The sequence below is a fragment of the Protopterus annectens genome, chromosome 2.part0 (genome assembly GCF_019279795.1).
Source record: "Protopterus annectens isolate FY-2018-M chromosome 2.part0, PAN1.0, whole genome shotgun sequence".
NCBI classification, from domain to species: Eukaryota; Metazoa; Chordata; order Ceratodontiformes; family Protopteridae; genus Protopterus; species Protopterus annectens.
Window position 1 is genome coordinate 1,430,068,897 of NC_056728.1, and position 25,744 is coordinate 1,430,094,640.

Here is a 25,744-nt window from a genome sequence, read left to right on the forward strand (position 1 = left end):
TAATCTATTTCTAGGAGGCACATATGTATAAAATAAACATGACATTTTTTAATAAATACTGGGGTCCTAATAACATGTATTCATTTGTATAGGAAAAAGCTATTTTGGACTTTATTTGCAAGACTTTCCTACTGACCTCTAGGTTCAGAATGCAGAAATAATAGCAGAGTAAGGAAGACTTGCAAAGTTGAGAAAGGATCGAGTAACCTGTTGGGATCACATATGCTGGTGTCTGTCAAGATTATTTCTGCCAACGTCAGCCTTTACACCAACCTCTAGTTTAATTTTTTCTCTATTATTAATGACAGAGCATTTGCACATTGCGCATTCTGCCATTTTAAATAGAGTACATCTAAGTAGATTGGGTATGGAATTGAAAGACAAACACAGATATAAATATCATTATGGACAGAGTAAAAACCAATTACTCAGATGACTATAGAGGAAAACAGTAGTCTATTTAAGCTTTTTTGACACAGACAGCATCATGAAATTGTTTCTTCTTTCTCCCTTAGAGCAAATAACATTATTGTATTATATGTCTTTTTTGAATCCTGAGCCTCAGAGCAGTTTATATTTTAACAGGCAGTGCTACAATAGATAATTTTATACTTGGCAAACATGATAAAAAAGTCAATCATCATTCAGAAAACAACACATACAGAAAAATATTGCTACTGTCTATTACTGATCACCAAATTACTTTCAAGAAGTTTAATAAAAATGGCAGCTGGCATACTTACTGGAGTGCCTTGCCCTGTGCCTGTGGGGTCGGATGTGATCCTTTTCTAAGAGCTGCTCGTCTTCTCCCTGCTCTGTGCATTCTGATGAGACTCCAAAGGAGGCTGTGGGAGGAGCAGCCTCTGTCTGCCCTCCTTCTTCAAGGGATTTGTCACACCCACTTTCTGTGTCAGCTCTGGAGGTTTCCTTCTGTTTGTTGGAGAAGTCCAGTATAACCTCCACTTTGGGTAGAGAGGTGTCCTCGTTATTTATGCTATGAATTATGAAGCTCTGTTTGCTATTACTGATTTGGATAACTTTGGTTGATTGCTGGACAGCCTCAGCTCTAGAACACAGGGAAGTGTCTGGTGTTTGCTCCTGAACAACTTCATTGCACTGGAACCCAGGCTCTTCTCTAAAAGAACTGTTTCTTTCAGCTTCTAAAACTAAGGAAGCAGATGCTTCAGGGCTCACTGCCTTGTCATGAGAGAGAGACACTTGCAACTCAACTGTATCCCCTTTTCTGATTCCTTCTGTGAAGCTTTCAAATGAAGCCTCTTCTTGAAACTGCTGTTGTGGACTGACTCTCTTTTCTGGAGACAAACTCCCAAAAAGGCTGCTGGGCTTCTGATGATGGACTCCAACTGCATCTGTGTTAATCTCGATCTCTGCATAGTATGCTTCATCCTGTGACTCCGAAATAAAAAGTTCTGTCTCTACCTGCTTAACAGGTGGTCTAATTTCCAGGGTGGTGCTCTCCAGGTGGTCTGCACTCTGCAGCTCATCAGACACCTCTACACCTACTGCTTCTTCTTCTGGTTCTGGTTTCACCGTTTCATCTACATCATTTGACAGCCTGTCAAAAGATAGGAAGAATTGTGTTCAGATGCTCAAGTGAGTTCATTTTTAGTATATCTTAAAGGTGCAGCATTTAATGGCTTAATGAAATACTAGTATTTGTACTGTTTTGCATTTTCTATGCTACTTTTAGCAAACAATGCATGTATGAAAGCCAGAAAGGCAGGATTAGTATCCACATTTAAATAAGGTCATACAAACTAGCAAGGATCTTGTAGTGAACTAGTTAAAAAATTAGATGCAGCCACAAGTGCTATTTGTATGACTGTGGGTGGAGGAGAGACACTAGAACTGGACCTACCCTTAATCTGTCATGCCTCTTACTGTGTATGCTGTTTCTCTAAGAGTTTTGGAATAGCTTTGGGTCTAACCTGTCTGTTTTATTGAATTAATTTACCCTTTAAATGATACTGTAGTTTGGAAGTGCAAAAACTGACCTATATGTTTATTTAGGTATTACTGTTGAATTTTCTCCAAAATTACATGCATATATAAGGTTGAGGGTCTCCAGCAGGATGTAGCAGTCAGGGAAAAACTGGACTGAAAGTGAATTGGGTGATATAGTCAGCATCTGGGTATGACAAATCCCTCTCTCTCTACTACACTCATCTAAAATATTTTACACTTTACAATAACACTACATGCTGTACAATGTTGGTTATATCAGAAACTTGTAGGAGCAGTAAGCATGTAGCCATCTACTTTCAAAGCTGTGGCCTACATTTACTCTGTTTAATTAAGTGAGGTTCACAGACGCACATGCACGCATACACACACATACATATCCACACACACACACACACACACACACACACACACACACACACACACACACACACACACACACACACACACTTTCCATCAATGTCTGCTCAGTGGCTGTTAAGTGGACATAAGAGGAGCCTTAAATCAGTCCTACCTTGATGACCTGCTCCTCTCTGGACAATAAGTGACTCTTCTTGCTCTTTCTAGAGGGTAGGACTTTTAGAGGTTGTACATATGTTTGTAAAATATGTGATTCTATACCAAAGGTTAACATGCCACAATGTTAACCAATGCTGTTTGTTCTGTTGTCATTTTTGAACATGAAGATACCACTGGTCGAAAAACAAGGAAAGCTGCCATGGTAACATTCCCAGAAAGCTGAGTATGATTTAAGCACTATGCTTGTGTATGTTACCAAGCATCACTACTCCCTCAGGTCGAATGCATCAAAGTTTCTATATTCTCATTCAGCAATAAACAAGAAATATTGTGATCAAAAAATCTCCATCATGCTATCCCAAAAGTCAGTCACTTCTATCCCTTAAGACAGTCACTTATTTCCAGCCAGTGCTGATATGTTTTATGACTATGGTTTTAGCTTTCTTTAGATATATGGTTCTTATTAACAGTGCACATTTACTGGGGTTTGTTTCAAGGTATAGCCTTGTAATGTGTTTATAAGAAATACAATAAATAAAACATGGCATTACTTAGTATTCATGCAATGTACTAACATGAGACATTAATGGTCAATAAGCTTATATCTGCAAGTACACCCTTGTAATGAGATTACAACAGGTACGATAAATATAACATCTAACACAATGACCTGGGACATTAGCTGTTTATATCTTGTAACAAATGAAAGTGCACAATGACAGCTTTTAATTCTTCCTGTCTGCCTTAGTCATTTCATATACCAACTAGGCTTTCTAGCAGCCATCTTGCTTAAGTTCTCTCTCCCTCTTCTTATATATTTGGTACTTTACTGTGGCAACTGGCATCAGATCAGCATTGCCTACTAATAGTAATCCCTATGCAGGAATGTGCTAAGAGTTTATGGCATTTAGAGGTGTGTTCTTGTCTTACAGGATTCTGCTTTTGGGGAAAAGAATACAGCTTAGATCTCTAAATGTTCCCACAGTTTTTAGTCACTGCCTATTGCTATAATATTTAGTGGTTGCTTTGCCATGTATACCAAAGCAATAATTTTAAGTGTTTTTAGTTTCCATTAATGGAGTGTGCAGCTTTATCAAGTTTTAACTTACTGGACTGTATGCACTATATATTTATGGACATTGCAAACTGTGTGACTTCACAGATTTGCTTTGTGGAAACTCAAAGCTTCAGTTTTCAGTCTGGCGTAGCAGTATGGATTGTTTCTGAACAAAGAGAGTGCTGCTCAGTTTGACCCATGTTTTTCAGTTGTCCAGATAATTGTCAGATTTGTTACAGAACAACTGTACTTTGACACAGTTCTCACCTATTTCTTTATCCTGGAGTTTATTTGTAGTTAATCTAATAAGTATCATGTATTTTACAAGTCTATTTTGTATCTTAGAGTCCTATTTCAAAAAATGCTTAAGTGCCAAGTACTAAAGTAATAAACTTAAATTTGAATAGGAACTTGAACATCTTGCAAAAACACACTGTGAGGTATAAATATGCTTTGAGGTATGTGCCAAAACATCTGCTGCAGTATGAGGCAGGGCATCCTACACTAGTCTATCTGGCTATGCTGAACTAGTGATAGCGAGTAATGCTTCAGCACACATTACATCTAGCTAGAGACTGGGGACTAGTACTCAATGCCATCTTCGTCTGCTGCTGTTGTACTTTTACAACATTCCTAGAAGCTGACATTCTTCCAATCTACACTCTTCATTCATTGTAGGGATGGTTTTCAGTTATCATGAAGTACACAGGCAAATCCTTGCAAACTTCTGCAAAAGTGGGGTTAAAATCCACACAGCACAATCATGAAAACTGCCTTTTGTGGTAATGATATTTCAGGTGTAGATGTCTAACTCATGCTTTGACTAACTATTCCAAAACAAAGCCATCTGTATGACACAGATACATTTAATCCTGTTGTCCTGTGTGGCCTAGATTAATGTACCAGGCCTTAGGGATTTAAGAGCTGGCAAGCAGGGTAGGAGTGGGTGGCTGATATTGGTCACCTGTCTCAGGGAAAAGGATATTGGTCACCTGTCTCAGGGAAAAGATGAATGCCATCTAATAAAGGATTTATTTTGGAATATTAATAGACTGAAAGGCTAGGGTTTTGATTGCCAAGCAATATGCATGCATTCGATTAAGTCAGGTATAGGGAAATATGCATACATGCTGTGGCTATGCAGGCCTTGCTGCAGCAATATCATAAGGAGAAGGTGATTGTGTAAGCAGGAAGAGCAAGCCAATCAGAGATGATGGTTTTTCAGTCCCCTGACTCTCACCCTTCACTACCTGCAATAAAAGAGAGAATTCTGAAAGGCATACTGTTCCAGAAAAAGGAGGGTCTACTCATGGCATAATGTAGGGTGCCAAAATAGCCATGATGGTTACGCAGAATGAAAGAGTCAGTTGAGAACTACGAGATCTGCATGATCAAAGGTTGGAGAATACCAAAAAATACAACAAAAATATTTAGAAACAAGTAATTGATTTTTGGCATAAAGAGTTCCTTCATGTTATCTAGGCACTAAGAAAAACACATCTTTGCCCCACAGATTGAGGCTTATCACATGCTTTGATAGAATTACTAGGAAACTCTTTTTGGATTTAACATTGTTAGTATGAATCCTTGATGGTGTACCACAAGGTTCACTATTAAAATGTGGAATGGCAGTTATCCAAAACTGGGATGGTCAAATGCATGGTTCCCAGTTTCTGTAATGTCGCTCTGAAAATGTTCGAATCCACCTTAGAGAATGCTAGTGTGCATTTGCTCATACAGTGGGGATTGGGAAATTTGCCCTTTTCCTCACTGTAGTGTGATCTTGAATTTGTATATATAATATCCTCAGGGGGTGCAGGGGGGCTTGCCCCCCTGCAAAACGTAAATAGAAAATCACCAGAAGTGAAGGTAACCTGGGTAATGTTGATAATATTGAATTGTGAATTATCGACATTACCGCTGTTGTCATTCTGATGAAATAACTTTTTGATTTTCGACATTTATTTTCAGTTAAGTAAATACATGAAGAACTATGATGCATGATTTTGATAGTAAACTGTACCACCATACATGTCACGTGTCAGGCTTCATCATTTTTGTTTTACATTTAATCCCACAGAACAGCAGTGAAGCTGTCCTTGTTATAAAAATGAATTTACAAGCAGAGGATAAGTTATTTTTCCTTTTTCCTCTTTCATGGCATTAGATCTGTTTGTGATTACTGAAATAGTAATCTCTATGTATAATTAACACAATGCCACCTCATAGTTCACTACCTTTTTGATATACTCCTTGTTCCTGCATACTCTGCCCAGATATTATACCACTTGTTAGCTTTCAAATGTTGTGCTATCAGCAATAGTACTCCTACTGTGGAGGTACATTTCTGCTTTTCTCTATAGTGCTATGCTTCCAATTCAGTATTAGCATCCTCACTATCCCACACTATTAGAGTTTTACTCAAGAAGGTCAAATGAGTGTTCGGTTCTTCTGCTGCATATTTTTGCTGCCATCTTTTAACAGCAGCATAAGATTTTTAACTCCCTGCCGCTCCTCTGAATGACAAAGTATCTGCTTCTCTCATGTACAAACAACTGCAGCCTGTTGGTCTTGTAGACGGTGCAAGCTCCTATGCAGAACTGTATATTGACAAGGAAACTAATCCTTACTACTTTCTAGTAGAACTAAACTGCAGCACAGAAGCTGTATAAAAAGTATGCCCCTCACACTTCACCCTCATACAACAATCTACACCACAATCAGTGGTGCCTGCTCATTAACCAGAAGGACCACCTACATCACCACAAATTACATTTCCAATAGAAACTCCACTTTTGGTACCATCATCATATCTCTCAACCTCTCCGTGCAAGAATTAAAGATGAAGGTCCAAAATAAGGGACATATTTTAAATATTGTTCTCATATAATTAGAACTTTCCTAGAACAGGTTTTGTATTAGCATGCAATTTCATATGAAGTCTGAAAGTCAAATGTCTGTTGTTATCAATGACGGCAGTCTAAAACAGTTAGAAAGAAAAATCTATTTTTACAAGGAACTGACCAAAAATATGTGGCAAAATCAGGGACATTCTGCAAAAGGAGGGCCAGCTGAGAACTATATTACCAATCTAGTGAAATAAATAACTCATTACGTTCTGTTTAATGACATTAAATGTGTGGAATACTGAAGGTTTCTGGGAATTTAACACTTTACATACTTCCAATTTACTGGCACACTGCATTGAGAAGTCAGCACTTAATCAAAACTCACTTATCAAACAACCTATTCAGTCAAAATCTGTCGTGTCCCCTGTGTTGATGTATCCCTGTGTTGTCATATTTAATTAAGGAAAGGTGAGGTGCAATGGGGACAAAACACTTGCTGTTAATCTGCTTTGGGAAGACAAGAGATCAAACAGGATTTTGATAAAACTGATTTTCAGTAAAGATAACTACCTAAACATTCACAGTATAAATATGTTTTGTACAAGAACCAGAATGTATATGTACACAAGAATATACGTATAGCACTCTGCCACTGAAGTAAAATTATACTTGTGTCAATTGTATTTAAAATATATTGGTCATGTCCTGAAGGCAGTCTAAGTAACAAACCCTTGAGGTTAAATATAACCTCCTCAACATGCACCATATCAATTTATACAGTTTTTGATGCAAAAAGCGTGCTGTTTTTTTATTTTATTTTGTTGATAATGATAACCACCTGAACATTTTCTGGAAAAATCCCTGCCATGACATTATGAAATATGTACCAATAATGCCTCACTACCTTATCCGCGTTAGTGGTGCTGCGGTAGCGTTGTCACCTCACAGCAAGACGTTGCGTTCGATTCTCAGCTAGAGCGTCTTCTGTGTGGAGGCATGCGTAAATGGGCATGCCTTCGTTGAAGGTTGTGCGTCAGGGCTGGAAACGGCACGTAAAAACCCACTACCAACATTAGCGGACCGGAGTTCCGCTGTGGCGACCCCTAACCGGGATAAGCCAAAAGACACAACAACCTAAACTGTTTTACAGACTATTGCATTTCCATGCTAAAAGCATCAGTATTTTACCTCTTAGAAAAACAAGCCATCAACTAGGTCTGGCAGAAGGAACACCTTCTATTAAAAATGAACATGTGTAAATATGTAGTTGTGAAACCACAATATAGATAAGAAGCCGCTCTTCTTTAGAACCTTTTTTTTTTTTTTGGTTATCCATTATGCTTCACAGTTGCATGTAAAACACTTTCCATGACATAATGTCATAGGAATGATAGTTGAAAAAACTAAGTAAACTATAAAACAAAAACAATCTAAGTTCTATAATCTTCATTTTTTTTGCAAAACCACTTGCAACTGTAACATGAGGAGTTTAGCTGGAACTTAATTGTAAAACAAACATGCTTCAGAACATGACAAATACATTTTAAGCAGAAGTAATAAAGGATGTTTGTTAAAATATAACAGCTTATGATTCCTTTTTTTAACAAATAATATGATGCTAAAAGCTAATGTTGCATTTTATGAAACCATTCTTCTAATTTAGAAATGTTTCATTTTTTGTTTTAATTCCAGCTTCATCCAGTATTTTTATTTTACTAAATACCTCAAGAGTGTAAGCTTGACTCTGCTGATATCCAAGTTATAGATTTTTGTTTAAAAAAAGGTGATACTAGGATTATTATACCAAAACATCTCTTAGAAAAGAGGAGAAAAATGCAGCATTCTTGTTAGAATTTTTATATATACCATTGCTCCTTGGTGATGAAGGTGAAAACAATGTGACTCAGACAACCTTAGGTCAATTAACAGCTCAGGTGCAAGAGGGTATAAAGAACTGGCATTTTATTACTTGCCTTTTCTGGGAGAGATGGGTGGGATTTCTGTCTGTAATGTATCACTTCCCAAGTGATGGGAATGTACCATAACTGTAATGCAGATTGACGTTAAAATTTGGTGTTAGAGGGTAGGACTGAAGTTAGCTGACTTTACGTGTAATGAAGTGTGTCATTAGCTCTGCCTAGTTAGGGCATTAGTAAAAAAAGTCCCTTTGATGCTGCAAGAAGCTGTAACTCATGTTTTCATGTCTGTTTCTCCAAAATGCTTATAGCCAAAGTGGTCCCATCCTGCAGGGGGTAGTGATACTGGGGCCATTTAAGTGAGTTAAGAGTGATTAGTATGAAACAGCAGAGGGTCAGCTAGAAGTTAGGCAATGTGTGTGTGTGTGTGTGTGTGTGTGTGTGGGGGTCTAAAAATATATAAAAATTTGAAGATGACTATGCCACATAGCTGTTGTTAATACAGCAGTTTTTGATGGTGGCACCTGTATAATGACTGCAAAGGTTTTAATAAAAGTCCTGTACCCATGAAATGTACATGATCTTACTTGTTCATAAAATGCCAACTCTGTACCAATATAGTCTGGACAAGTCCCACATTTGTCCACCTGAAACAAAGTCACATACCCACACCATAGTGAAGTTGAATATAATGCACTTTGGTACCTAGCACATTCTATTGGTAAAATAAATCTGTTGTGGGTCCCTTCAAATGCAGGGCTGTATCTCTGAAACATTCAGACATTTTCTACTACTACTTTGTGTTTTTAATTTTGAAAGTAATATAACAGCTACTCCATGAGAAAAAAAGGAATATGTACAAGTTTGTTTTGACCCAATCTTAATTCATATGATCAGATATTCAGAATATTTATTCAATTTGATCCACATGTGACTTAATTATAGCTCCCATTACAGGAAGAACAATAATACTAAAACAGTTGATTGTACAATAAATTACACTGCAGAGTGATGTAACATACAAACATGCATATAGTAATTTTCTTCTGAAAAAAAAATCAAGTGAGATTGTTTATCAATTTAATTCTGAACTGTTTATAGCCTGCAAGACGTTTTTACACATGGTTAAAAAGGATAAGAATTGTAATGAGTGTAGCTCATTTTACAGGGACATTAGTACTAGGGCATCATTAAAGCCAGAGTTAAGGCTAAATTGGAAGGGTGAATGTGTTAGCCTGTTAGGCAGACAGATGAAAGATTACAGCTTTAAGTAATTTCAATAAAAAATGACATAGCTATATAGCTAACCTTTGACTAACAGGTTTATAGGTTCATAGATCTAGTGAACAAGAACAAGGCTTGTTTACCAAGGAGCTTGAAGCTCTGTTTGACATTTTACAACTTGTGCCAGTGTTGTCCTTCAATTCTTTCTTGAAGGTTTGAAATAATGATTTGAGTTTAATTAAGGAATGAGTTTATTTCATAGTCGTGGGAGTCTCTGAGATACAAAGTTGTCATATTTCACCATAATGTGGATATTAATTTTTACTGTGGCCATTTTTCCTTGTGTTCAAGTTACCTAGGAAGGTATTCCAAGCAAAGGGTTTCAAATAGATACATAATGAATACAAATGGAAAGGAGCCCTTTAATGCTTTTTGTTTCAGGCACAGTTCTCTTCTAAGAAGGCATTAAGGAGCAGAGGAGACAGAGTTAATGCAGTCCTTCATCACAAGACAAGCTTCGAAAGCCTCTCTCTGTGAGAAATCTTTCTACTTTCTCCAGCTGCACAAGATAGCATATGTGCAGGTTACATAACAGGGTATTTATATTCTATAATTGGTCTAACAAAAAGCTGTGTAAAGGAGACTATTTCTCTGATATGGCTCTCAGCCCAACAGTGGCTCATGTATGCAACTCCATATGATTTATGGATAGTAGCAGATATATGGACATTAAATGAAAATCCATCCTCTACAAGGGCAAGAATGTCTCTTACTCTTTATCAGCTTTTAGTCAATGCCCATCACTAGCAGATAAAGCTGGTAGGAGTTTTGCCAAATTCCAAAATGCTACCTTTTCAACACTAAAGATACCTTCTTTTATACAACACCATTCATTTACAATGTTAAGTGCTGTTTGAAAGCAGGTGGTGTTAACAGGTTTAAGAACAAGACTCCCAAGTTTGCAGTCATCTGTGTATCCATTTTGCATTTCACAAGACTACCTGGCGGTGTTTATAGATGAGGGTTAACATAATAAATCTGCAGACCCCGAATGCTATGATTGCTATTGTGTGAAGAGATGACATTTTTTTGTGAGGCATGGACATTTAGAGAAGTCCACAATCTAGATGTGCCACAAATATATTGGTGTCCATTAGTACTTACTACTGATGGAAATATGCCATGACATTCTTCCATGAACAGAACAGAAGAGAATTGCTTTCAGAGTTGGTTATTTCAATATAGTAGACAAAGGTTCCCAAATGGTCCAGCTAGTGGTCAAGAGAAATAAAGTAGAGTGTGTTTTTATGCTTAGCCACAGGGAATCATTGATGAACCAGTGGAATTATAGAATCTAAACTGAAGAAGGGAGGAAAAGATCATTGCCTTTATTTTAGCAGTTAGCACACCATTCTCACTAAGGTAGTGAGAATTTCCAGAGTTCTTCTAGGGAAGAACCCATTAGAGCACTAGGGGCAGTTTACTGTAGACTTGTGAATTCGTTTTCCAGTTACCTTTTTTATATTCCTTTTTTCTACTTCACTGACTGACTCACTCACTTGCTGACCATCTGGCATGTTGCCGTGCTTATACCTATTCATCCCCCTTATGGGATGACAGCCGATCATGGCATGTCTGTCATCAGCAGCTGTCGGGGCATTGCTCATTTACTGTCAACCCCCACTCACAACTGCTAATACATGTGGCCATTCCCTGGCATAAGTGTGGGATTATGCACTTATATAATGAAGGTTACTGCACAAATGCACCTTGGTAGCTCAAACTCTACAGCCCTGGTTCATACTTTGCAAGTTGCACATCTGTTCTCCAGGTAGTGTCATCCCTATTGCCAACCAGACCACTTTCCTCCCCTAAGATAGGCACAACAGCTACAGCCACTCGTTCTCTCTCACTTTGTTCTGCCAGCCATTCCAGGACCCTGACTGTTAACTGATGATGGGTCATGTGGGTCTTGGTGAGGGCTTTATCTTCCTATACCACAAAGCTGGATTTTGAGATGAAGTCTGTAGATTAAAGTGGAGCTCTGGTAAGTATCAGAAATATTTGGAGAAAGTCTTCGGGTAAGTTGAGGCTATCTGTGGTATTAAATGAATTTCTTTCTACACTGTCAACTTAGTTAATTCTTCTCATGATTATGTTTATTCTCTCCAAAATGCCTGCAAATTAGTAAAGAGGACTAAAGTTGGGTGGTGTTAATGAGTTGCTTCCTGTGTTCGAGGTAGATGGTTTGAGTCCTTCCACATTCATTTGCCTACTATGTAACTCTGAACAATTCACTTAGCCCAGTGCTCATGGGTTGTCATGGAAAAAGGATGATGTGTCCAGTGGGCTTACCTGGTAAACAAATAGATAAAAAAGTTAGGTTTGCTAAAGAGTGTTGTTTGTTTGTTGCGTTAGAAATAGCGTTCATGTTGTTTGACTGCTTTTATGGCAGTATTCCTGAAAAATAAGAGTCATTCCTTATGTCAGTGGGTGATAAAATAATTCCACTGTGATCAAAATTTATTTCAGCTCTCTATTGAAATGTTGAAACTTGCACTGAAGAGTCCCGACACAAACAAACACACACATACACACACACACACACACACACACACACACACACACACACACACACACACACACACACACACACACACACACAGACACACACAAAGGCTAAAAATACAGAAGAGTGAATGCCAAATATTGCTTTTCGTCTTTAAACTTGACTTTGCAGGGGGCAACCCTTCTGCACCCCATGGTGTACAGGGAAAGCCCCCACCCCACCAAATGTATATATACCAGCTCTGAGATTGACATAACTTGGACAAAAAGGAATAGCCCAAGAAATGGCAATCTGAGACATAGTATATGCAAGCCCAGATTTTTTTGGTCATTTAGTTTCTACATCTTGGGATTCTGTAATGTGGATCCTGAGATTTTAAATGGTTAGCTTATTTCTTAATTTCAACAGTGTTTTAAGGTGTTTGATCATCCATGAGTTTGTTTTGGTGGCTGCTGATCAGCTTAGTATGCATGGGAATCAATCAATATGCAAGATTATGTCTTGTACCTGGTATGTTTTTCTGGGTGGGAGTTTTTAGGTCTGACTTCCGGTATGGTTTATCCTACAAAACTGCATGTTTCCATAGGAAATGTACTAGACTGGGTATTTAAAAAGGTGGCAACCCTAGATCAAATGACAATAAGTCAGTTGCTATCAAAAGCAGGTTATATTCCAATTACCATCTTTTGGGCTAGATATCTATGATATGTTTGAATGTGATTAAGTAAAAGAAATGTTATTCATGTTAATGTATTACACACACACACACACACACACACACACACACACACACACACACACACACACACACACACACACACACACAGTATATCCACCCACCTCATCATTCTTTATTTGTAATTGCACATCCCCTGTCCCTAAATTATAAGATCTCAAAAGAAAGAAAGAAAGGAAAAAAAAGCAATTGCATTCAGGGGAGCTGTGTCCCCTTCCCCCCAATTTTACATTCTCCCTAGGCCCGAAATCTCTGTTGATCATTGTTGGTGCCAGTGATGAACAATGTAGCATGCAACATACCTAATGAACATCTCGTGTTTTTGTGAGCTCAGGCACAGAAGTAGGACTATAATGTTGACTGAGTGAATTACAGTCCTATCATGTGATCTGTTTTCAGCTCATGCTACTAATTGCAGGGTGAACTGTTGAGGTAATTTTGCTATACAGTTCAACTTATTAAAAAAATACAAAATTAAAGAAGCAAGTCCTAAGTAACTGTTTACTCTGATCACTTATCCAAGATCCCAAAAAAGTCGGAAAAGGCTTACTTGGCACATGTCTGGCTATGCTTTTGTTTCAAATAAAATATATTGCACTGCAATATTATCCATTTATACTCTACATGAATTTCTGAAAACATGCCAATATACTCACAATTTAACATGTAACCACATATTTATAGTGGCTTTTGAATGAGAAACAGTGGCTTTTGAATGAGAAAGATACTATTCCTCATACTATTGCCAAAATGAAGTTGTAACTGTCGTAGTACATCTTTAAAGTGTGTCCTCATGTATGCATTGTTTGAAGATTCTGATGCATGAGTATGTACCTTCATGCAGCCATTACTAGGTGAAGCTCTTAGAGCAACATATTCTTAATCAGGTTCGTCACTCTCCTATTTTAGCAGCTGGAAAGTTTTTCAGTAGTTGGTCACCCTTATCTATAAATGTTTCCAAACATGTGTCACACATAAGGAGGATGTCAGTCATACTCAAATAAGGGCTAGTGATAGAACCCAAGAACTCCACTCCATGTGACATCCTCTTAAGAACGCCTTTCTACATTAGATGCTTCTCAGGAGTTCCACCCTACATAATCAGCAACCTTGGTGTTCCACTTACATGATATTCAAGCTTAGGTGCTCCACTCTCCATGACATGATCTTAAGTCTCCACCCTGCATCATTTTCATTTATACATGGTAAAGCCTTCATTATCACCACCCAAAACTACAATCATCCACCTGCATGCTAAACACGATATCCCCATAATGGGAAATGGCTTCACAACTTCAGCACAAAAATCTCATAATTTAACAACAGATTCCTGCACTTGGACTACTCAAACAGCTGATGTCAAAGTCAATGACTGCAGGCAACCAAGGGAAAACAGACTGATGGCACAGTAAACCATATGTGCATGGATATATGCAGCTGAAATTACTTATACCTTCCTGTAAAGTGTTCTTGCACTTTAGGGATGTGATCTTGGAGGAATAAAAATTACATTTTAGATGATAGGAGGATCCATACTATGAGCAAACACATACAGCCATAGGGACTTCATGTTAAGGATAGCATAAATAATTGTAGTGATGAAGGAATAAGTCTAGATAGTCCCCAAGAAACTGTGCAGTTCCTTTTGTGATACATGACCACCAGTCCCACAATATTCCATCATTGTCACAATACAGCACTGTACCCATATGTAACATCACATGACTTTGGGAATGTTTGCAGTGTGTCACATGCTTCACATACTGCTTCTGTGACACCATTATGCACACACCTTCCTTTCAGGTTTATTTAATTATTTGTATTAGTTTACTGGGGTAGTGCACTGATCAATTCTGATCATTTGCAGGCTCAGTCCAGGTGAAATACAAAACATTTCACAGACAACAAATACGGAAATGTAAGCAATGACAAAGTAGTTCAGACTAATGGCATAGAAATAACTGTGTATATATACACTGGTGAACAAGCACAGTGCAATGTAGAATCAAGCACAGTGTAATGTACAATACATACATTAGTTTGTAAAGTGGGTCAATTTTCAGTGAATCTTAAGAGAGGAGAGGAGAAGAGACTCCGAAAGGAGATAGGTTAGGTAGTATGTCCTGTGTTGAAGCAGGAGCATTTGGCTTGGATGAAGAAGTGCTTTTTGAGTTGCATTCTGAATTTGGAATAAGTGTTGTTTCTTCAGAGTAGGTGCCTGGAAGGACAAAGCATATGCGGTGCTGTGGAATTTGATTCTCGGGGTAATGAGAGTTGGTGTGGCTTGTTAGCTGTGTCTCAGGTTGTATGAGGAGGTTTTTTCATGAAGTCTAGCTGCAAGTAGAGCAAGTGTGTGGAGCTGGAGTAGTTTGCAGAGTTGGGATCCTAAAAGTAGGTTAGATCTTTGTTTTATGGGTAGCCATTTGGCTTTTTCTAGGGTGATGCAGTAATGCTCACAGAGAGGTGAGTTTGTAATGAGTCATCAGATGCTGTTACAGATAGTCTGGAGTGTGGCAATGTGTTTTTTGAAGGCAGAAGCAAAAATTGGGAGCCAATATTCAAGTTGAGAAAGGAGAACTCCTTTACCAATGGCTGCCCTGGCTGGTTGGGATAGAAAATGAGAGATCTTTTTGGTCTGGAAGAGGACGGAATTTATTTTGGTTCTCACTTTGTCTATGTGGAAATTAAAGTTTAGTGATAGATCAAGCCATAGTCCTAGGCATTTCAAGGTGGAGGTTGTCTCTATGGAATGGTTGTGTAGGTCACAGATAGCTAAAGAGTCAGGTGCTTGGTGAATTTTCTGTGGAGTTCCAAAAATATAGTTTGGTCTTGGTGAGGTTGAGAAGTAGTTTATGGTTTATGAGCCACTGGTGGAGTTCATGTAAGTCTGACTAGAGCTGGCACTAAATGTTGGCGTGACAGTGAATTGCTCTATCATGTGCACTATTAAGCAGTCAGATTGGTACTTTTTACTGTGATTAATATCTCAGCTAGTTTTCCATGTCAACAGGTCCATAGTCCCACTTCAGCCTAGTTACCAATGCATCTTCAACGAGCATCTTGTGGGTGGACATGCAGCCACATTTCAATGATTCCTTTAATAATTGACCCAGTACATAGTGCTGCAGACAGGGGATTCAGTAATCAGTGTGCTTCCTCAGACTGCTACATGATTGATGGGATACATCTCTCTTTTAGGGGAGCTCAAACATTGAAATAAACATTTGTTGCACCGTTCAGTCTTTAAACAGAATTCAGATTCCTCCAGACCTGACCAACTAAAGACAGATATGAGGAGAATTAGGTGAAGGTAGTACTCCTCATATCTAGAAGTCTATATGAGAAATCAGATGTGGGAGCTCTCCTTGGAGTCAGGAAGACCTGTGTCAGAGAAAAACACAAACTCACTTATTCAGTGCAAATGTACTTCCCATTATTAATCAACAGTCAACAGTTTATTTCTTTCTGTTTATTTTTCAGTCAATTCTATGGAGTAAAAGCAGCTCAGCAAGTTGAATAGGTAAGCACTATATAAGTCTTCACATCTATAATTGCTTCCAGTTCAAGTGCTTTGTTAACATTCTTTGTTCTGATTTTTCCCCAGAAACCTACAAATGTGGATACCAAATTTTTGTCTCCTATCACTTCAGTCCACTCAAAGGGCCCAGGGCCCGGGTACCTTTCAAGCTGTCCAAAGTGAGCCCACAAACTGTGTATGATCAACACACTTCCAGAAACTTTATAACTATGGGATCAAAAGCAGAGGGAGAGGTTGGGTGTCAGTGACTGGTACTAACCTGACAGCAACACTTACTACTGGATGTTACAAAACAAATAGGAGTCTTAATTAGGGTAGTTGTCTCTTCTCCTGGTCACTGTCTATATGTCTTGCTGACACTTTGCATGTCATCTTACTCCTACTGGAATCTGCATTTGACGTATGCTGAAGGGTACAGCACTCCTATATTTATCCCTGAATTGAGTGCCCTTGTTACAACATACTACCTTGTGTATTTTATTATTATATCACAATGCAACTGTAACTGAAAAAATGTGCTTGCTCATATAAAGCAGTATAAAAGACTGCAGTTTGTGGTGCAGAATTCACAGGGAATCTATTGCTCGTTAGGCAGAATATTTTAACTGAATGTTTTATTTTTTTTTCTCTGTGAAGAAGGTTCTCTTTTCTTGTCAGACTGTTAGAGAATGACTGACTGTTAAAAACTGTTATCGCTGTCCTCAGCAATTGTCATGGTTCTCTATAGCCTCATTCTCATTAGGACCTCTGTTATTTAGCCACACCACAATCTGACCCCTCTTCACGTTGTCCTCTTTCCAGAGGGGAATCCGTCTTGGCTATTGGGCTTCATACTGCCCCATGAACAAACAGCAGAGTGGGAGTGCAGGGGCTATCACAGTGTGGCCAACTAGTATGTTGAGGAGAAAACTTCCCAGATGTACTAGGGATTAGGCACACAGATGAGTGCACAAGAAGATGTTGTGAAGAAGCTGTATCTGCCTCTGATGGTTATGTGACTTAAAGCTCTGCCAAACTATAAGTGGCTCGTGCTTTCTGGCTCCTGGTCTTCACCAGTGGTCAACAGTGGATACCCCCCCAACATGTGTGGCCCCTCCATCCCAACACAACATATGAGCAGGCACTGGGTCATTTTCATCCACAAACACACAGGCTGCTAGCTGAATTTGGGTTGCTTGAGTCATAGTCGAGGCTTCATCTCCCTAAATCACAGAGCCAACATGTACTTTACATTCAAGTACTTTGGGAAACCAACACTTTAAACTATTTAGTAACCATTCAGGATTTATTTGCTGCACCATTAATGTAGAACATACCGTTTCTTAGGAGAAACTTGTACACATTGAGTCAGCTTTGCAGTGAAATTATTGTAAGTGGAAACTACAATGCTTAGCATAACTAACATGTAACTGACTGCAGCTTGTTCATAACTGCTGCTATTACATAACTAGTTTATTTGTACAGGATCATGCAACTTCTGTACACATTGTTGAGTTATTTTTCTTCTAGTGTCAGGTGCTCAAAGACACAAGATGCCACAGAACAGAACACCAGTCACTGTTTTCCACAGGAGATCACTGCTGGTAAGATAGAACACCAATCACTGCTTTCCACAGGAGATCACTGCTGGTAGGACAGAACACCAATCACTGTTTTCCACAGGAGATCACTGCTGGTAGCACAGAACACCAATCACTGTTTTCCACAGGAAATCACTGCTGGTAGGACAGAACACCGATCACAGTTGTCCACAGGAGATCACTGCTGGTAGGACAGAACACCAGTCACTGTTTTCCACAGGAGATCACTGCAGGTAGGACAGAACACCAATCACTGTTTTCCACAGGAGATCACTGCAGTAGCACAGAACACCAATCACTGTTTTCCACAGGAGCTCACTGCTGGTAGCACAGAACACCAATCACTGTTTTCCACAGGAGATTACTGCTGGTAGGACAGAACACCAGTCACTACAGGAGATCACTGCTGGTAGCACAGAACACCAATCACTGTTTTCCACAGGAGATCACTGCTGGCAGCACAGAACACCAATCACTGTTTTCCACAGGAGCTCACTGCTGGTAGCACAGAACACCAATCACTGTTTTCCACAGGAGCTCACTGCTGGTAGCACAGAACACCAATCACTGTTTTCCACAGGTAATCAGTGATGGTAGCACAGAACACCAGTCACTGTTTTCCACAGGAAATCACTGCTGGTAAGATAGAACACCTTTCCACAGGAGCTCACTGGGCGTACAGAACACCACCTGTTTTTTTCCACAGGAGATCACTGCTGGCAGCACAGAACACCAATCACTGTTTTCCACAGGAGCTCACTGCTGGTAGCACAGAACACCAATCACTGTTTTCCACAGGTAATCAGTGCTGGTAGCACAGAACACCAGTCACTGTTTTCCACAGGAGATCACTGCTGGTAAGATAGAACACCAATCACTGTTTTCCACAGGAGCTCACTGCTGGTACCACAGAACACCAATCACTGTTTTCCACAGGAGATCACTGCTGGCAGCACAGAACACCAATCACTGTTTTCCACAGGCGCTCACTGCTGGTAGCACAGAACACCAATCACTGTTTTCCACAGGGAATCAGTGCTGGTAGCACAGAACGCCAATCACTGTTTTCCACAGGAGATCACTGCTGGTAGAACAGAACAGCAGTCACTGTTTTCCACAAGGAGATCACTGCTGGTAGCATAGAACACCAGTCAGTGTTTTCCGCAGGAAATCACTGCTGATAGCACAGAACAAAAGTCACTGTTTTCCACAGGAGATCACTGCTGATAGCACAGAACACCAATCATTGTTTTCCACAGGAGATCACTGCTGGTAGAACAGAACAACAGTCACTGTCTTCCACAAGGAGATCACTGCTGATAGCACAGAACACCAGTCAATGTTTTCCACAGGAAATCACTGCTGATAGCACAGAACAACAGTCACTGTTTTCCACAGGATATCACTGCTGGTAGCACAGAACACCAATCACTGTTTTCCACAGGAGATCACTGCTGGTAGCACAGAACACCAATCACTGTTTTCCAGAGGAGATCACTGCTGGTAGGACAGAACACCAGTCACTGTTTTCCGCAGGAGATCACTGCTGGTAGGACAGAACACCAATCACTGTTTTCCACAGGAGATCACTGCTGGTAGGACAGAACACCAATCACTGTTTTCCACAGGAGATCACTGCTGATAGCACAGAACACCAATCACTGTTTTCAACAGGAAATCACTGCTGGTAGGACTTCTCAGTATGGGCTGGCAGTGATTATTTTGTTTTGAGAGACCTTCTTTCTTCATGTTTGTGTAACTGTGGGCTTGATGTACATCTGTGGCAGGGAGTGGCTTGTGATCCACATTAGTGGGTGCAGGGAGGTTTGTCCACTGCAAAAAAATGCTTATAGTTTGGTTTTTCCACCGTTCTGTGTTTATATCATTAATCTTTAGCATTGTGGTACATCAGGTTTTTGTAATTCAGGTTTCAGTAATGGAACCATATTATGCTTTTGCTCATACTAAATTATATTTGTACAGTTAAAAGGCTATCCAGTGCATTCAGACATGAAAATTGATTTTACTTAGGTTGCATAATGAATTCATCCATTTAACAGAGTAGACATTCCTCAGGGCATTCTTTTACCAATTGCAAACATCTTTTGACGAAAGTTTCTATTATTCAGGAAATCCAGTTTAACTTCTGTTTTGGATTAACTAAGATAATGTTTACAGTCTTATTGATTTTTGTACTTTTAACGTCTATTTTCAATTAAGTTCGTTTTTTTATTTGATTTGTGATCAGCTGCTTTAGCATGCATATTGAGTTCCCATGTTTTCACAAACAGGTTGATTACCAGAAGTGAAGCATTAGTGAAGAATAAATCAAAGAAAATCCAAAAGCTGCAAGACAGGGGAAGTAGCACAGAGAGTTAAAGCCCTGACAACAGCCTAGGCAACCAGATATCTCTTAGCAACTTGGATGCTTGATAGAGTTGGACAAGAAGGATGGGCACACACAAGTCCTGGGAGGTAGGCAATGGTCCAGGCCATCAAATGTTACAATCTCTTCAAGGAGGGGCTACCACTACACAAAGCAGTTCCATGGGTGTTGGCAGCTCTCATTATGAGTGTACTGGAGTATTCACTGATATCAAAGAGGGCACTGGGGTCCCCGTTGTGATGCAGGTCACTCATCCCTCTACCCAGAAGATGTATTAAGCCTAATTAAAATATACTGTCATTGCTGGGATGCTACTGGGAGTACAGTACACTGATGAGATGAGATGGTGGTCTGTCACAGCCAACTCTCATCCTCAATGGGGAATACCTGGTGGGGGTGGATGAAAGGGCATGGCTGATATTAAAGGCTTGATGTTCAGTAAAAGAAAAAGCACATAGGGAAAAAGACTACAGAAGTTTCCACAGCTACCTTATAGTACAGTAGATACAGATGTAGTTATCACCTACAGAACAATGTACATTTCACATTTAGGCATGTATACATTACATATTCAAAATAGGCAGAATATTGCACTTGAAAATTTTTACCTGCCTTTATACCTGAAGTACTCTAACTTCAGAAGGGATAAGCATTAACTTTGTTAAGAATATTATACCTCCAGTCAAATTTACATTTTTGATGTCTTAAGAAACATCTCTGCTTGCAGAGGACAACTATTGTCAGTCAACTGATTTCTAAGTTTTATTTCAGCATAACAAAACTAACACATTTTCTTTTAAATTCTGAACTTTAACCACTATGTCAGAGGGTTAGTCATACATAGTTCTGGAGATATTATCCAACTAGTATTAAGACACTGGTAATAATGCAATCAATTTTTAGAGCAACATATTTTCATCAACTGCAGAACCTATTATTCAGACTTACGGTCCTGTGACTTAACAACAAAATCTGTTTTCCACATATAGATTTCAATACATTTTGTATGGTGCCCGTGTTAACACTTTTTCTTAACTGGCCACTTATCTGTCTCTGGAAGTTTCTAATGGTAAGGGAGATATAATACAGGGGACTATTACTGTATACTTTGTTATTATAATCACCTAAGCTCACTGATGTTACTGTCATTACAGTTTGACTTCACAACTCGTCAACATTTGCCTGTTGTTTCTAGTCTGATATATTCTAGGGCAGGACTTAATTATTTAACCACTGCTTGTAGTCCACTGTGATTGCCTGTGCACAGCACTTGAAAGCGGATTGCCTTGACCACATACAACTAATACTTTTGCTGGACAATTCTGAGTCCACACTTGAGGTCCAAGACCATGGACCTTTTTCAGCTTGTCACAGTAAGACCTCTTGTGGAATGCAATCACATGTATATGAACAGGTTAACTTCAAAGAATTTAAGACCACTTTCCTAACTGGGAACAGACAGATATACACATAGCAGGTAAGAAAAAGATGACCAGCATTGAGATGCAGAAAGAAAATATTGTGTTTTAGTGCGATTTTACAAATGCTTCTTTCCTTACTGTTGCAGACAACTAGAAGGATAACAAGCAGCAGATATCTCTAGAAAGTAAGGAGTGAGTGTGAATTCTAAATAAAACAAATAAAAGGGTCTACAGAAAAAGAGGAAAGAACACTGACCCAGCTACTCTGTAACACTACCACTGATATTTGGTAACACGACTGTTACACTGTAGACTTTATCACACAATAACTTTCGTATATATATATATATATATATATATATATATATATATATATATATATATATATATATATATATATTTATATAGATATATATATATATAGAGAGAGAGAGAGAGAGAGTCAAAATTACCTTGATGCTATACCACTGATATGGTTCAAGTTGACTTGTTGTTCCTCTGTATAATTTTTCCTAAAGCCTTCTGATTAGTATCCTATGAATAGGATTTTTTTTAATCTATTGTTTAACTATTATGTTACTGCTCAGGATCACAGTATATCACAGACTGAATCCTCTGTTTCCCTTCATACATATAACATTAAGCACTGCTTCCGCATATGTCATGTGACTGGCGTTATATGAGCAGCATCCTGTAGGCCACTATGTAAAACTGTTTGGGCATTTTGCAGTAGAATTGCTATGATACAATTAGTTTTTTGTAGGTAGCTCCCTCTGATTCTGTCACTTAACTCATGAGCTTTCAACTAATCCTCTAATACATCAAATCACCACCCATTAGTGTTCCTACCTTGTTCTGTTGTACAATTATAATTAAACAGGATCTCTTCCATTACTCAGTTACTAAATAACAGGCAAGGTTCCCCTGTTGTGTTCTTTCATTTTTATGTCATTAGACTCAAGAAATGCCATCACCTCATCAGTATGATATAGACAAAGTACTGAACAACTGATGTACAGGTTCATAGGTTTATACTAGACTACTGACCACCAGTGCATTTATAAGCCTAGGAAAGCAATCCAACCCATTTGTGCCCTTATGCATCATTGGCATTTATTAAGGGGGGATGCGTTAGGAAGCTTATAAAGTTAGGGGGGGATTATGTTAGCTTGGACACAGTTACTGTCTGCCTCTGTCTATCATAAACATGGGGGCCAGACTGGGAGTGAATGCCAGATTTCCCATCTACTGGTCAAGATTGCACTTAAATAATGTTAGGGATGGACTCTGCTTCACATGGATGGTGAGCCTGTTTCAGTGGGAATCCTCTGAGAAACATATCTGTCTTGCCAACATGTCCTAAATAGGTAGAGATCAAATTTTAAATCATTGGATCTAGTGGTTCTGATGCTGTTCATTCTGCAAATGTCCATCAGAGCTGGATCCAAGGATGCCTTTTATGCCAGGTATAGATTGTCTCAAAGTAACCTGTAGGAGACCGAGTACAGAGATAAGGCTTTAAAGCGAGCCATATAGGACAATGTATTTATATCCTGGGTTCTCCTTGTAAGAAACCTTTGTGGGCATTCCAGCTGTTGAATATGTCTGGTTAGGTACATGCCAGAAGAAGAAGCTTGATACTCAATGATCGGTTTGATGAGGGGCAAATAAAGTGGCACTATGACTTCCTTGGATCTGGATACCATGCTCTTACTTATAAGCTGGGCAACACAGAACAGTTTTCTTACTACCTTGGCCACATGTTGCTCAAAGGCAAGGTTACTATCTACATATGTTTCTAGATCCCTGACTACCAGGCAAATTCTTAGCAGTGTCTTATTGCTGGAGTAATAGCCTGGGTGGCCATTTTCCTCAAAAGGAAATATAACACATTTCTTGGCATTGAGTTTTAATACATGACTTTGGTACCAGTCATCTGTCTGTGTTAGACCCTCTTGTAAGATATTTATGTCATGGGACAATCTATGATAGCTCTCAATTTGCAGTCATTTGCAAACTTGGTCAGCCAAAGGCCCTTGACATTAGCCTTTACATCCAAGAAGTAAATGCCAAATAGGAGAAGTACCAGCATGAAGCCCTGATGTACCTCACTGGTGACTGGTCTCTTAATGGATGTGGTCTCCCCAATCCTGACTTTCTGGGTCCTGTTTGTGAGCCAGCTGGCAATCTAGTGAATTATGTAGGGGTTTATGCCCAGTTCAGAGAGTTTGTCAACAATACTTGAGTGGGATACTGTACTGAATGCCTTAACCAGATCCAGGTGGGTGGTATGCGCTGCTTTCTCCTCATTCTTTGCCTTGCTGACCTTCTCAAAGAAGTCCACAAAGTTTAGTAGGCATGACCTTCCCATGACAAAACCAAAGTCCAGTGTCTGAAGGTCATCAATGTCTATGTCTTTGTTGATCATTTCCATGATAATTCATCCATGACTTTGCATATTAGACTAGTAAGTGTAATGACTTTGTAGTTTCCTGGATAGGTTGATGGTCCACTCTTGTAAAATGGGATAACCACTGCAGTCTCCCATTCTCATGGTATAAAACCTGGTTTGAGGTTTAGTTGAAAACTGAATCAAGTGGTCGTGATAGGTCATATTTCAAGCTATTTAGAAGGCATTCCAGGAAAAACTCTTCCCAGGTGCAGGATTGACCCAAGACCCTAACATCACAAGGTAACAGCACTGCCCTTATGCTAAACTGCCTGGATCATTAGCAAAGGTCATACAGGAAAGTGTTGTGTTATTATCCAACTTAAATACCTTAAACAGTACCCCACTGTTCCACTCAGTAACTGTGGTGACATTAGCTAAAGTCACAAACATCACCGAGTTACTAAACTATAAGCAGGCTGTGCATGCTCTGCTATGTAAGTGGTATGATATTAGGCAATATAACTGAAGCACCCCGAGAAGTATCTCACAGATGATGTCTAACATTCCACCTCATACCTGTTGCATCATTAGACAGTTGCTGCCATTCCTTGACTACTACATCCCTGGCAAGACATCCTTGTTCCTCTGCATAAGCTGTCCCCCACAAAACAGGGTCACTGTAGTCGCCTAGTTAATACATCACAGGTATGACCCCTAGTCCACTGTGCAAGTCTTTTGTCATAAAGTAAGATCATTCATTCCATCTGGATGTTTTTTTTTGTTTTGTTTTTTTATTTTCACAAGTAGCTACACCATTTCTATAGCATACATTTATCATTAAGCAGGGTCATTGAAATCAAATGATTATTTATCGTTAGGCATCCCTTCCTTTTGTTGTATAATTGCTTTGTCATTAAGCAACAGATAAATAAACAATACATGAGAAACTGGGCAACTATTTGTACAGAAAAAAGACAATCATACACATCCATTTATTTGTATCTCTGCTCAATAAGGGGTTCACTAATTCAAACTTCCCTCTGTTCTGGGCCAAATGCTAACCAGGAACATAGTTTTCAAATGCACTGATACCCACAGGAAATCTCTTCCATAGTTTTAGCATCTCTTGTGTAATAAAGTTACCCTTCATTGATTTTATTTAAGAGAATGGCATACTTTACAATACCATGCTTAAATGTCCTCAGATTTTTATATAGTTTCAAACTTAACACAGCTCTCTCATCTTTAAAAATGTGCTGCAAAGATTAAGCTGTCACAACCTTGCAGCACATTCATGATGCCTAAGTGAAGGTAGTCTGTTGCTAAATTTCATTATACAAGCTCCAAACTTTCATTACGCAGGTTCCAACATGTTAGCTTCTGTCACTATATATGTATACAATGGAGAAATATATGCTGAATGGATGAGCAATGGACTAAAACTTGTTAAAATGACCAGGCCCCTGGTGGTCATAGATCTAAATAGTACCCCCGCTTGCATCAAGTCCCTGGTCATAATGTATAAGGCCTTACCCACGAAGGACATTTTGTTGATGAGAAGGACTCCCAAGCTG

At 39.0% G+C, this 25,744-nt stretch overlaps 1 protein-coding gene and 1 long non-coding RNA gene across 2 annotated transcripts in view; one reads left to right on the top strand and one right to left on the bottom strand.

Moving 5' to 3' along the window:
• SYNPO2 (synaptopodin 2) overlaps nt 1–25,744 on the bottom strand; it is a 936,240-nt gene that overhangs the window by 303,711 nt on the left and 606,785 nt on the right. Inside the window, exon 3 of the mRNA XM_044061655.1 lies at nt 744–1,576. Coding sequence (XP_043917590.1) covers nt 744–1,576 — 833 coding nt within the window. The remainder of the gene's footprint in view (nt 1–743; nt 1,577–25,744) is intronic.
• LOC122793526 lies at nt 1,518–17,679 on the top strand. The gene is made up of 3 exons (XR_006363487.1): nt 1,518–1,614; nt 16,334–16,373; nt 16,458–17,679. It is a non-coding gene; the product is annotated as an uncharacterized LOC122793526 (long non-coding RNA).